Source organism: Natator depressus, chromosome 13 (assembly GCF_965152275.1).
Source record: "Natator depressus isolate rNatDep1 chromosome 13, rNatDep2.hap1, whole genome shotgun sequence".
Classification (NCBI taxonomy): domain Eukaryota; kingdom Metazoa; phylum Chordata; order Testudines; family Cheloniidae; genus Natator; species Natator depressus.
This window is the reverse complement of record NC_134246.1, coordinates 2,562,530-2,575,772: the sequence shown is the minus strand read 5'-3', so window position 1 is coordinate 2,575,772 and position 13,243 is coordinate 2,562,530. Positions and strand designations below refer to the sequence as shown.

Here is a 13,243-nt window from a genome sequence, read left to right as displayed (position 1 = left end):
GGGGTGTGTGGGGGGAGACACGTGATCTGCCTCTGTGAGGTGGGGAAACTGAGGCCGAAAGAGCCATGGACTGGACAAAGGTCTGACCCTCCACGGCAGAGGCAGGAACAGAACCCGTGACCCTGCAGTTCTTCCTCAGGCAAGGCGCCCAGTGGAGTCCATGGGGATTTGTCCAGACCCAAGGGCAGACAGAGGCTGTGGCGCTCCCGCCCCCCCGCCCCGGGCCGCAGCCCCCGGGCACCTGGCCCCGCCCCCAGCGCGGTGGGCAGGGGAAGAGGTTGGTTGCTATGGGGACGAGACGCGCAAGATGGCGGCGGCTCGGGGGTGACCCCAACCGCGGGGAGGTGGCGCCATGGCGAAGAATAAGGTGAGGGCCGCGCGGCCCCCCCCTCCCCTCGGGGTCACGCGGCCTGGGGGGCCTGCCCCCCCCTCGGGGTCACGCGGCCTGGGGGGGCCCGGCCCCCCCTTCCCCACGGGGTCACGCGGCCCGGGGGGGTCCGGCCCCCCTGCAGCTGGGCAGGCCGCCCCACGGGCTGGGTACACGCACTGTGCCCCCCCGGAAGCGCTCTCCAGCCTGGGTAGCCCCCGGACACCCTAATAGCAGCCAGGCCTGTACAAATCTAGGGTCCCCCCGCCCCCCTTGTGACAGTGTTACTGGCGCTTGTCACTGGGGCCCTGCGCGGATACAGAATGTGTGTCCGCATCCAGCCCGCCATCCTCAAACATGGTCCGCGGGTATAAAGCAGATCTCCACCGATTTGCAGGGCTCTGCTTGTAATAGTTGGTGTGTGCCTTAAAGCCCCATCTCCTGGAGGCAAGTGATTACAGGAAAATCACAGCTTTCCTTTTTATTTTAAGGTAAGTCTCTAGCCCTTGTGGTTGCAGGGAAAAGCCTGAGAATGGGAACCCTAATAGGCTGAAATCCAGAGGGCAAATCAAAAGAACACCAAACGCATTTTTAAAAAATTTCATGAAGTGTTGGCATGGTTGTTATTTAAATGCCAACAGTGTGCTTGAAAACATTCCCTGCTCTAAAAAGTTAGGGTCAGGTTCAGCCCTGATTGGCAAATGCTGTATATGCCAGCATCCTAGTGAAAACTGTAAAGATACTGGTGAAATTGCACAGGACAAAGTGCCCTCCAAGGGGCTGTCTACAACTTATTCTGCACCAGCCTTATTCTCCCCATTTAATTGTTATAAGTTATTTTTCTACTTGTCTTGTTGCAGAATGCAGGCCATAAAGGGTCTTATGGTTACCAGAAGCTGAAAGAACGGTGAGTGATTCTTTTTCTGAAGGGTAGATTGAATGACATGTTTGCATGTGGACATGAAGAGGGTGGGTATATGCTGTGTATTACTTCACATTTGTTTCTCATTGCGAGAACTGGTCAGTGGCCTTTGTGCAATCACTGTTCCCTCCACAACTATTCTGATAAACAGGGTTTTGCCTGCCTTTGATGGTCATGCTTCTTTTCAAATAGGAATTGGTATTGTCACTTCAGTCATAGATCCTCGGGCTTGTATATTCCTTACTAATATATGTTTGTGATAATGATTTGAGTTGGTTGGAAAAATTCTGACAAAACATTTTTTTGTCATAACTTAAATATTTTGTGGAGTCAGTGCGATTTTGACAAAGTTCCTCCGGCAACTAGACAGGTCTCAAAATATTTCCATCAGAAACTTGCCTGTTTTTTTGCCAGCTTGCCTGTCCAGCTCCTTGGCAGGCTGCTGGGAAGGATGGGTTTCCAGCGTCCATGGCTCTGGGGTAGCCCTCTAGGGGGATTATCTCAGAGTCTAGGACTTCAGGGCTCCAGAGTCTGCAGTTCCAAGCAGACTACCCCAGCGCCAGGGCTCCAGAATTTCAAAATGTTGGGGTTTTGTTCCAAATTGGAACAAAACTAAAATTTCAGAATCCCCCTGAAATGAGATCTGTTTCTCAGCCCAGCACTAATCATGATCTTGCATCATCCCAAAGAATCCCAAATGTAATAAACTGATGTTCAGACTGTGTAGGGAATCATTTCATGCACAACTAAAATGCAGCTACATCTGGGGTGAAGTACAGCAAATAGTTAACAGTGCTTGGTAACAGTGCATAACAATTTAGCACAAGAAATAGACAGTATCAGTTGAATCAGCAGGGGGAATTCTAGGTAGGCAAAATAATTACTTGAGATGGAACTTGACCAGGACACTGAAATTAACCCAAAGTTTCTTGGTGTTTTTAATGACTACAGGTGGTCAGTACCTTGTTTTTGTATCATATTTGAAAAATAGTACCTCCAGCACCATAGCACTTCATAACTCAATTAGGGGCATTGATTATTTACAGACTTAGAGGAAAGAGTCAGTAGGACCATTTCTTGCAGCACACAGGTGATCCTTGGTAGCTTACATCCAGTAGTGCATCACTGACCAACCTTTTACTTAATCTGCAGGGTTGGATGGGATCATAATAGAAGGTGGTATGGCTGAAATGTAATTTTATCTAATATGTAGGCTATCTTATTGATTAGAGAAGCAGGTGTCAACCAGGGGTCTGAGGCCTTCTGGGGGTCCATGAGTCATTTCAGGGGGTTCCCAAGCCACGGCGGGCAGAAGATCCCAGCCCCAGCACCCTGTGGGGATAAAGCCAGGAGCCCCGAACCCTGGAGTCCTGTGGGGATAAAGCCCCAATCCCCCCCTTTCCACTCCGCAGGGCTAAAGATGGGCGCCCCGGTGGGCAGAAGCCCTGAGCCCCCAGCCCCACAGGGCTAAAGTCCAGCATCCTATGGGGCAGAAGCCCTGAACCCCCCATCTTCTCCCCCCCCTGTACCCCCGCAGCTGAAGCCTGGAGCCCCACGCCCTTTCTGGAGTCTGCTGGGCCCTGGAAATTTTAGAGCATGTTGGGGGGAGCCTCAGAAAGAAGAAGGTTGAGAACCCCTGGATTAGAGGATAACTAGAAGGTCTGAACTATCAAAGTAAAAAGGGGAGTGAGATGCTCTGCACTTCAGGAGATTACATTATATTTACATATACTGGTTAAGGCATACATGAAAATGATTTTGGTTGTCTCAACATAGTTCATTTTAAAATTAATTTTCTTTATAGGCTTCCCGATGATGCTCGACACTATAGTATATAAACGCCTTGCCTATATTAATGAATTTATCTTCACAACACTTCTGTGAGATAGGGAAGTATTATTATCATTATTGTACAGATAGGGAGCCTGAGGCACAAGAGATTAGTGAGTTTCCTAAAGTCATACAAGGAGCCTGTGGCAGAACAAGGCACAGAATCCAGATCTCCATTTGTGGCAGGCTTGCTCTTGGACTTCATAGAGTGTATGGTGTCTTTTTTTCCCTCTCCACAGAGAACCAAGAGCTTGCATCCGATTCAAATGTGCGCTCACAAACACTATCTTAGATATCCTGCGCCAGAGACCAGGATGGGTTGAAGTAAAAGAGTAAGCTCCAGATTCTTTCCCTTTGCAACTGGTTAGCCTTCCCTATTCTTTTGTGATATTCAACTCTGGCTCCACTAGAATTTTCAACCAAGTTTGCAAATGTGTGTCTAACATAACTCCTTGTCAGTTCATGCTGAACTTTGTTGTACCGCTGCTGTGGACCAGGTCATATGAGTTCAGCATTCTTTCAACAAAGTGTGGTCAACCCTTTTTAGAATGAAGGCTGGTTGATTGGTTTGTTGAAGCTGAGTGACACTGTGCACATCAGCAGAACATTTGATCTCAGTGCTGCTTCAATGAGGGAAGACGAAGCTGTGTTTGACCACTATTGTTAAATGTGGCTGAAAATTACAGTGCAGTACAGTCTCTTTTCTCTGCCAGTCTCTCTCATTCCTGCTTAATTTAGTATTGTGGTCATTTATCCTGTCTCTAGCTTTTTCTTTCTTTCACTGATTTGTTGTGTTTGAAGACTAGGAACTGCTGACTATAGTTTTTCAGTTTTAGTTCTGTTGCTATTGATCTGTCATCCCTTAAATAGGATCTTATAAATACAATTAAATAATGTAGTACTGACTCAGGGGGAAGACTGCCGCACATTGAATTTGTGGGAACTGACTTCAGTGGAGTTGCCTGGTTGTAGATGACTCTATTCTAAGTCCTGCTTCTGCTTTTCTAAGTAATTGGATGATTTCAGTTGAACTCCTGGTAGTCAAGAATCAATATGATAACTGTTTTTTTATACCTAATACGTTGGTATGTTCAGACCAAACCAGGCTTGATTATAATGGGAACTATTAAAATTCAGAGCCTAAACTTTTAAAGAACAAAATAAACAAAATAATTGATTAATCATGTGTACCAAGGCTTTTTATTAGCCTGAAAAACTGCAAGGAGAGAAGGAAGCTGTGGTGGTGATGATAGGTGGTAGCTGTCAAGAAGGGTGGGTGTGGTGATGACCTAGAACTTAGTGCTTGCCTTACCGGCTGTGTCTCTGCCTCTTCCTATAGGGAGGGTGAGTGGGATTTTTACTGGTGTGATGTCAGCTGGCTTCGGGAGAATTTTGACCATACCTACATGGATGAACATGTTCGTATCTGCCACTTTCGGAACCACTACGAGGTAAGAAACCACTATGAGTGAAATATATGGGTCAGGATGGTTTTGAGGAAATAGTTTTGGAGAAATAGTCGTAAACTTCCATGGGAAAAGCTTGTTGATGGAAAATACCTTGGAATATTCCCTGCCATGAAACCTAATACCCTCCTGACTGCTGTGCTAACTCCTCCTCAGAATTTATCAACCTCTGTCACTCTAGGAAACAGAAGAGTGGCTCTGCCCAGGAACATTACACTAGATTTATTGTATTCCACATCTGATAAATCTCATGAAGGCTGAGCTGGACCATCTCAGGAATCCAAGACCAACTCTACACTACAAGGACAACTGTGTTGTAGCACAGTTCTTCCTTGGGACAGTTCTAGCATAGTTCCAGAATGTAGCATGTTCAGGGCTTTAGCAGAAGCAGAAACGCACGTAAAGTCCCATATGCACTACAAAATGGAACTGTGTTTTAAATATATGTGAGAACAATTGTATTGCAACCAGGTCATCTGAGATGATTGTATTTTCAGTATAGACAGGCCCTAAAACTTGGTGTTTACCTTGGAAATCAGCATAGCAGCTACACCTAAAGGCTTTAGACCAGAAATAATGCACTGGGGATTGTTACAGCTTCCCCTTGCTCCTTCTGAGAACTAAAGAACAAAAACAAAAAACCCAAACCAAAACCCATGCACACACCAACCATGCAGGCTCCTCCACAAAGAAGGAAGAAATCCCTAAATTTACCCATTGGTTTTCTCAGTTAGTTAACCTCCTGTGGCATCACTGCTGAGATCTATTACCAGATATCACCAGAAACATCTCATCTCCTGGGCAATTCAAGTGAAAGAAGAGTGATGATTAATTTGTGTTAACATTTGCAGAGTCTGCTCTTGTATTTCTCTTTCCACTCAGCTGACTCGTAAGAATTACATAGTGAAGAACCTGAAGAGGTTTCGGAAGCAGATAGAAAGAGAGGCAGGAAAGCTGGAGGCAACAAAATGTGACTTTTTCCCGAAGACCTTTGAGATGCCATCAGAGTACCACTTGTTTGTGGAAGAATTTCGCAAGAATCCTGGCATAACCTGGATTATGAAACCAGTAAGTATGGTCCTGTCCCAGGGGACAATTCAGAGGAGACATTGCTCACTTGGGTGTTCTGTGGGGAGAGAAGAGTATGCACACAAATCCATAGCAGGCATTGCTTAGCCAGGTGGTCACAGGCGCCGACTTTTATTTTTCCTGGTGGGTGTTCCACCCCAACTCTGCCCCCAAGGCCCGGCCCCGCCCCACTCCACCCCGTCCCTCGAGGCCCCACCCTCACTCTGCCTCTTCCTGTGCCCTCTCCCCCGAGGCCCCATGCCAGCTGTAGAACAGCTGAACAGCTGTGGCTGGTGGGTGTTGACCACCCCAACTATTTTTTTCCAGGGGTGCTTGAGCCCCGGAGCACCCTGGAGTCTGTGCCTGATTCTCTCCTCACTTGCAGCAGTGTAAATCAGGAGCAACCCCAGTGAAATCCATGGACTTACACTGGTATAAAATTAATGAGCCACAGGTGGTTCACCAGCCCAGGAAGTAGTCTAATGAGTGGCGCTGTGATTCAGCAGCAGATATAAACCCAATCTGACAAGCCAGAGAAGGCACGTCAGACTGGCAGTGCCAGCAGGAATCTGAAATGCACTTCTTGAATTGAAGAGGGTACTACGAAGGGGTAAGTCTAGCTGGCATAGCTATACTGGCAAAGGCACTATAAACAAGACCTGCATTAGCCATGTTTTGGGGCAGTTAATTTCCCTTGTTTCTTGAGGAAGAGGAGTTAGTGAGGGGGCATGATTGGAGGGCACCTGTGGGAGGGGAATGATCTACCACTTTGGCTACGAGCTCTGCCCTCCTCCTGGCCCCACCGTGCCCCCGGTAGGGCTGAAAGGGCCATGGGAAGAAAGGGGGATGGTAACTGATGGGCTGAGGAGCACATCCACAGCTGGAGGCAGCAAGAGGAATAGCAGGGAGCCCCAAACTTTGTATCTACTTCAGGGAGCTAGTGCAATGGAACAGGCTCTGCAGTACAGGAGTACTGTTGATGTGTGGAATGGCCCATTCACCTCAGTAGGGTGTGCTCAGATGAATTAGGATGCTCCAAAGAGATGAATAATCTGACACAATAACAACAAGGAGTCTGGTGGCACCTTAAAGACTAACAAATTTATCTGGGCATAAGCTTTCGTGGTAAAAAACCCACTTCTTCAGATGCATGGAGTGAAAATTCCAGATGCAGGCATTATTGAAGAGAAGGGAGTTACCTGACAAGTGGAGAACCAGTGTTGACAGGGCCAATTCAATCAGGTTGAATGTGGTCCACTCCCAATAATTGATGAGGAGGTGTCAAGACCAAGAGAGGGAAAGTTGCTTTTGTAGTGAGCCAGCTACTCCCAGTCCCTATTCAAGTCCAAATTAATGGTGTTAATACCATTGGAGCACCCACGGAGTCCACGTCTATGGTCATTGGTCAGAAGTGCTGTTTCTCCTATCTTCTGGTTGATGTTCCTTCTTTTGTAATAACTTATTTCAAAAATTGAAAAATAACCCCATTTATTTGCAGAGCCAAAGTAACCGAACTGTGAAAACAATGTGTGAATATTGGTGGGGAGAGCCTGTGAATGTAAGAAGTTGCTATGTTAAGATACAGATTGTGCTGATTTGCTGAAGCAACAGGGAAGTCCCCACGGGCTCTCACTGCCAAATTCATCCCTAGCCGAACTCTGCTGAAGTCAGTCAGTTAAACCCCGTGTGTGCACAGAGTATAACTCTGCTTAACTGGACCTTTGTGTTAACCAAGTCTATTGTGACCCCTGAAGTAATACTGGAGAAGAAAGCCAGTAGCTTTAAAGGAGACACACTGCACCTAATATAACCCTTTTAAATCCAGCCAGTTTAAAAAGCTGATTTGCATTCTGTTCACTGCATTCTGGGATGAGGGACCCCTTGCGTGTAACCTTAGCAAAGCCAGCTAGTCTGCATCTGGCTGGCATTTCTTCCTCATTGTGCTTTAGGGTTGGGGAACAAGAACCTTTTCTGAATCCAGTGGCTGGCTCCTCCTGCCTTCTGAAACCCCATTTCTCCCCTGAGACCCAAACGGAGTTGTGCTGTCTGCAGTAACTTCCACTTGGATGCGTATCCTTGGGACCAAGAAAACATGTGCTTCCTTTAGAAATTGCCAGTGTAGTGAATGGAGCCTAGAAATGCCATCCTGCTGCCAGATGACTTAAACCATTTAACATCATGAACATTGTACCATAGTGCATAATTAAATGTACACCCATCTGTGAGTCTCACAACATGGGTATTGATAAAATAGGCATCACAGAAACTTGGTGGAACGATGATAATCAATGGGACATGGTAATACCAGGGTGCAAAATATATAAGAATGACAAAGTAGGTCATGCTGGTGGGGGAGTGGCATTATATGCAAAAGAAAGCATAAAGGCAAGTATAGTAAAAAACTTAAATGAATCAAACAGTATAATAGAAACTCTACAGTAGAGATTCCATGCTTGACTAGTAAGAGTACAGGAGAAGAATATACTACTGACCACCTAACTCGATGAGGACGGTGACTGTAACATGCTCAGGGAGAATAGAGAGGCTACAAAAATAGAAAAACCAATAATAATGGGAGATTTCAAGTATCCCCATGTTGACTGGGAACATATCACTCAGGATGGGATGCAAAAATAAAACTGCTCGACACCATTCGTGGCTGCTTCTTGGAGCTGCTAGTCTTGGAACCCACAAGGGGAGAGACAATTCTTGATTTAGTCCTAATTGGTGCACAGAATCTAGTCTAAGAGGTGCATATAGCTGAATCGCTTGGTAATAGCAACCATAATGTAATTAAATATAACATACTTGTAGGGAGGAAAATACCAAAGAAACCCACCACAGTAGCATTTAACTTCAAAAAGAGGAACGACACAAAAACGAGGAGGCTAGTTAAACGGAAATTAAAAGGAACTGTCACAAGAGTGAAATGCCTGTGTGCTGCATGAAAACTTTTTAATGACACCATAATAGAGGCTCAAAGTACATGTATACCCCCAAATAAAAAAGAAACAGTAAGAGGACCAAAAATGCCACTGGGGCTAAACAACAGTAAAAGAGGTGGTTAGAGACAAAAAGACATCTTTTAAAAACTGGAAGTCAAATCCTTCTGCGGAAAACAAAGGAACATAAACTTGGGCAGTCAAGTATAAAAGTATAATTAAGGCAGTCCAAAAAAGAATTTGAAGAGCAACTAGCGAAAGACACACAAACTAACAGGTTTCAGAGTAGCAGCCGTGTTAGTCTGTATCCGCAAAAAGAAAAGGAGGACTTGTGGCACCTTAGAGACTAACAAATTTATTTGAGCATAAGCTTTCGTGAACTACAGCTCACTTCATCGGATGCATGTAGTGAAAAATACACAAAGAACATGAAACAATGGGTATTACCATACACACTGTAACAAGAGTGATCAGGTAAGGTGAGCTATTACCAGCGGGGGGGTGGAATGGGGGGGATGGACCGTTTGTAGTGAGAATCAAGGTGGGCCATTTCCAGCAGTTGCGGGGAGGGAATAAACATGGGGAAATAGTTTTACTTTGTGTAATGACCCATCCACTCCCAGTCTTTATTCAAGCCTAAGTTAATTGTATCCAGTTTGCAAATTAATTCCAATTCAGCAGTCTCTCGTTGGAGTCTGTTTTTGAAGTTTTTTTGTTGAAGAATTGCCACTTTTCGGTCTGTAATCGAGTGACCAGAGAGATTGAAGTGTTCTCCGACTGGTTTTTGAATGTTATAATTCTTGACGTCTGATTTGTGTCCATTTATTCTTTTACGTAGAGACTGTCCAGTTTGGCCAATGTACATGTACAAACTAACAGCAAAATTTTGTTTAAGTACCTCAGAAGCAGGAAGCCTGCCAAAATATCAGTGGAGCCACCAGATAATCGAGGTGCTAAAGGAGCACTCAAGGAAGCCAAGGCCTTTGCAGAGAAGCTAAATGAATCCTTTGCATCAGTCTTCACTGCAGCAGATGTGAGGGAGATTCCCACACCCGAGTCATTCTTTTTAGGTGACAGATCTGAGGAACTGTCCTGGGTGGATGTGTCAATAGAGGAGGTTTTGGAACAAACTGATAAATTAAACAGTAATAAGTCACCAGGCCCAGATGGTATTCACCTAAGAGTTCTGAGGGAACTACTAATTGTGTTACTTAACCTATTGCTTAAATCATCCTCTATACCAGATGACTGGTGGATAGCTAATGTAATGCCAATTTTTAAAATAGGCTCCAGCAGCAATCCTGGCAATTACAGGCCAGTAAGCCTTAAGTACCAGGCAACCTGGTTAAAACTGTAGTAAAGAACAGAATTATCAGACACATAGATGAGCACGATATATTGGGGAAGAGTCAATATGGCTTTTGTTAAGGGAAATCTTGCTTCATCAGTCTATTAAAATTATTTGAGGATGTCAATAAACATGGATGAGTAATCCCTAGACAGAGTATACTTGGACTTTCAGAAAGCCTTTGGCAAGGTCCCTCACCAAAGGCTCTTAAGGAAAGTAGGTAGTCATGGGATCAGAGGGAAGGTCCTCTCATGGCTTAGAAACTGGTTAAAAGATAGGGAAAAAAGGGTAGGAATAAATGGTCAGTTTTCACAGTGGAGAGAGGTAAATAGCAGGATCCCCCAAGGTTCTGTACTGGGACCAGTGCTGTTCAATGTATTCATAAATGATCTGGAAAAAGGAGTAAACATTGAGGTAGCAAATTTTGAAGACAATACAAAATTACTCAAGATAGTTAATTCCAAAGCTGACTGCAAAGAGTTACAAAGGGATCTCACTAAACTGGACGACGAGAACTGAGGAGGACGGACGAGGTACTTGAGGACTGGAAAAGGGCAAATATAGTACATAGTTTTAAAACAGGGAATAAGGACAACCAAGGGAATTATAGACGAATCATCTTAACTTCAGCAACTGGAAAGATAATGGAGCAAACAGTCAAGCAATTTGTAAGCATCTAGAAGAAAATAAGGTGATAAGTAACATTCATCATGGATTTGTCAAGAACAAATTGTGTCAAACTAACTTAATATGCTTCTTTGACAGGGTAACAAGCTTATGAATAGGAGGAAAGAAGTAGGTGTGATATATTTTGATTTTAATAAGGCTTTTGATACTGTCTCATATGACTGTCTCATAAACAAACTAGAGAAATATAGCCTAGATGAACCTAAAGGTGGGTGCACAACTGGTTGGAAAACCATACTCAGAGAATAGGTTTCAGAGTGGTAGCCATGTTAGTCTGTATCAGCAAAAATAATGAGGAGTCCTTGTGGCACCTGAGAGACTAACAAATTTATTTGGGCACAAGCTTTCGTGGGTTAGAACCCACTTCATCAAATGCATGGAGTGAAAATACAGGAGCAAGTATAAATACATGAAAGGATGGGGGTTGCCTTACCAAGTGTGAGATCAGTCTAATGAGATAAATCAATTAACAGGATACCAAGGGAGGAAAAATAACTTTTGAAGTGGTAAGAGAGTGGCCCTTTACAGACAGTTGACAAGAAGGTATGAGTAACAGTAGGGAGAAATTAGTATGGGGGAAATTAAGTTTAGGTTTTGTAATGACCCAACCGCTCCCAGTCTCTATTCAGGCCTAATCTGATGGTATCCAGTTTGCAAATTAATTCCAGTTCTGCAGCTTCACGTTGGAGTCTGTTTTTGAAGTTTTTTTGTTGAAGAATTGCCGCTTTTAGGTCTGTTATTGAGTGACCGGCGAGATGGAAGTGTTCTCCTACTGGTTTTTGAATGTTATGATTCGTGATGTCAGATTTGTGTCCATTTATTCTTTTGCTTAGAGACTGTCTGGTTTGACCAGTGTACATGGCAGAGGGGCATTGCTGGCACATGATGGCATATATCACATTGGTAGATGTGCAGGTGAATGAGCCCTTGATGGTGTGGCTGATGTGGTTAGGTCCTATGATGGTGTCCCTTGAATAGATATGTGGACAGAGTTGGCACCAGGGTTTGTAGCAGGGTTTGGTTCCTGGGTTGGTGTTTTTGTTGTGTGGTGTGTAGTTGCTGGTGAGTATTTGCTTCAGGTTGGAGGGCTGTCCATAAGCAAGGACTGGCCTGTCTCCCAAGGCCTGTGAGAGTGAGGGATCATCCTTTAGGATAGGTTGTAGATCCTTGATGATGCGCTGGAGAGGTTTTAGTTGGGGGCTGTAGGTGACGGCTAGTGGTGTTCTGTTACTTTCTTTGTTGGGCCTGTCTTGTAGTAGGTGACTTCTTGGTACCCTTCTGGCTATGTCAGTCTGTTTCTTCACTTCACCAGGTGGGTATTGCAGTTTTAAGAACGCTTGATAGAGATCTTGTAGGTGTTTGTCTCTGTCTGAGGGTTTGGAGCAAATGCGGTTGTATCTTAGAGTTTGGCTGTAGTCAGTGGATCGTGTGATGTGGTCTGGACGAAAGCTGGAGGCATGTAGGTAAGTATAGTGGTCCGTAGGTTTCCAGTATAGGGTGGTGTTTATGTGACCATCGCTTATTAGCACTGTAGTGTCTAGGAAGTGGACCTCTTGTGTAGACTGGTCCAGGCTGAGGTTGATGGTAGGGTGGAAATCGTTGACATTTTGGTGGAATTCCTCAAGGGCCTCCTTCCCATGGGTCCAGATGATGAAGATGTCATCAATGTAGCGCAAGTAGAGTAGGGGTGTAAGGGGACGAGAGCTGAGGAAGCATTGTTCTAAGTCAGCCATAAAAATGTTGGCATACTGAGGGGCCATGCGGGTACCTGTAGCAGTCCCGCTGACTTGAAGATATAAATTGTCCCCAAATGTGAAATAGTTGTGGGTGAGGACAAAGTCACAAAGTTCAGCCACAAGGTTTGCCTTGATGGTATCGGGGATGCTATTCTCAGAGAATAGTTATCAATAGTTCTCAGTCAAGCTTGAAGGGCATATCGAGTGGGGTCCTGCAGGGATCTGTCCTGAGTCTGGTTCTATTCAATGTCTTCATAAATGATTTGGATAATGGCATAGAGAGTACACTTACGAAGTTTGCATATGATACCAAGCTGGGAGGGGTTGCAAGTGCTTTGGAGGATAGGATTAGAATTCAAAATGATTTTGACAAACTGGAGAAATTATCTGAATTAAATAGGATGAAATTCAATAAGGACAAATAAAGTACTATGTTTAGGAAGGAATAATCAGTTGCACAAATTCAAAAAGGGAAATGACTGCCTAGGAAGGAGTACTGCAGAAAAGAATGCACTAGTTATAGTGGATCACAAACTAAATGAGTCGTGAATGTCATTCTGGGATGTATTAACAGATGTGTTGTAAGCAAGACATAAGTAGTAATTCTTCCTCTCTACTCAGCACTGATAAGGCCTCAACTAGAGTATTTTGTCCAGTTCTGGGCACCACACTTTGGGAAAGATGTAGACAAATTAGAGAAAGTCCAGAGGAGAGCAACAAAAACGATTAAAGGTGTAGAAAACATGACCGATGAGGAAAGGTTGAAAAAATTGGCTTTGTTTAGTCTGGAGAGAGAAGACTGAGGGAGCACATGAGAACAGCTTTCAAGTACATAAAAGGTTGTTACAAGGAGGAGGGTGATAAACTGTTCTCCTTA

At 44.5% G+C, this 13,243-nt stretch overlaps 1 protein-coding gene across 4 annotated transcripts in view; it reads left to right on the top strand.

Annotated features, from left to right (window-relative positions):
* Positions 1–291: 291 nt before the first annotated feature.
* TTLL9 (tubulin tyrosine ligase like 9) overlaps positions 292–13,243 on the top strand; it is a 27,728-nt gene continuing 14,776 nt past the window's right edge. For all 4 annotated transcript variants that reach the window (XM_074969807.1, XM_074969808.1, XM_074969806.1 and 1 more), the window contains exons 1-5: positions 292–367; positions 1,228–1,274; positions 3,359–3,451; positions 4,459–4,570; positions 5,468–5,653. In XM_074969807.1, coding sequence (XP_074825908.1) covers positions 353–367; positions 1,228–1,274; positions 3,359–3,451; positions 4,459–4,570; positions 5,468–5,653 — 453 coding nt within the window. In that variant the 5' untranslated portion in view covers positions 292–352. The remainder of the gene's footprint in view (positions 368–1,227; positions 1,275–3,358; positions 3,452–4,458; positions 4,571–5,467; positions 5,654–13,243) is intronic.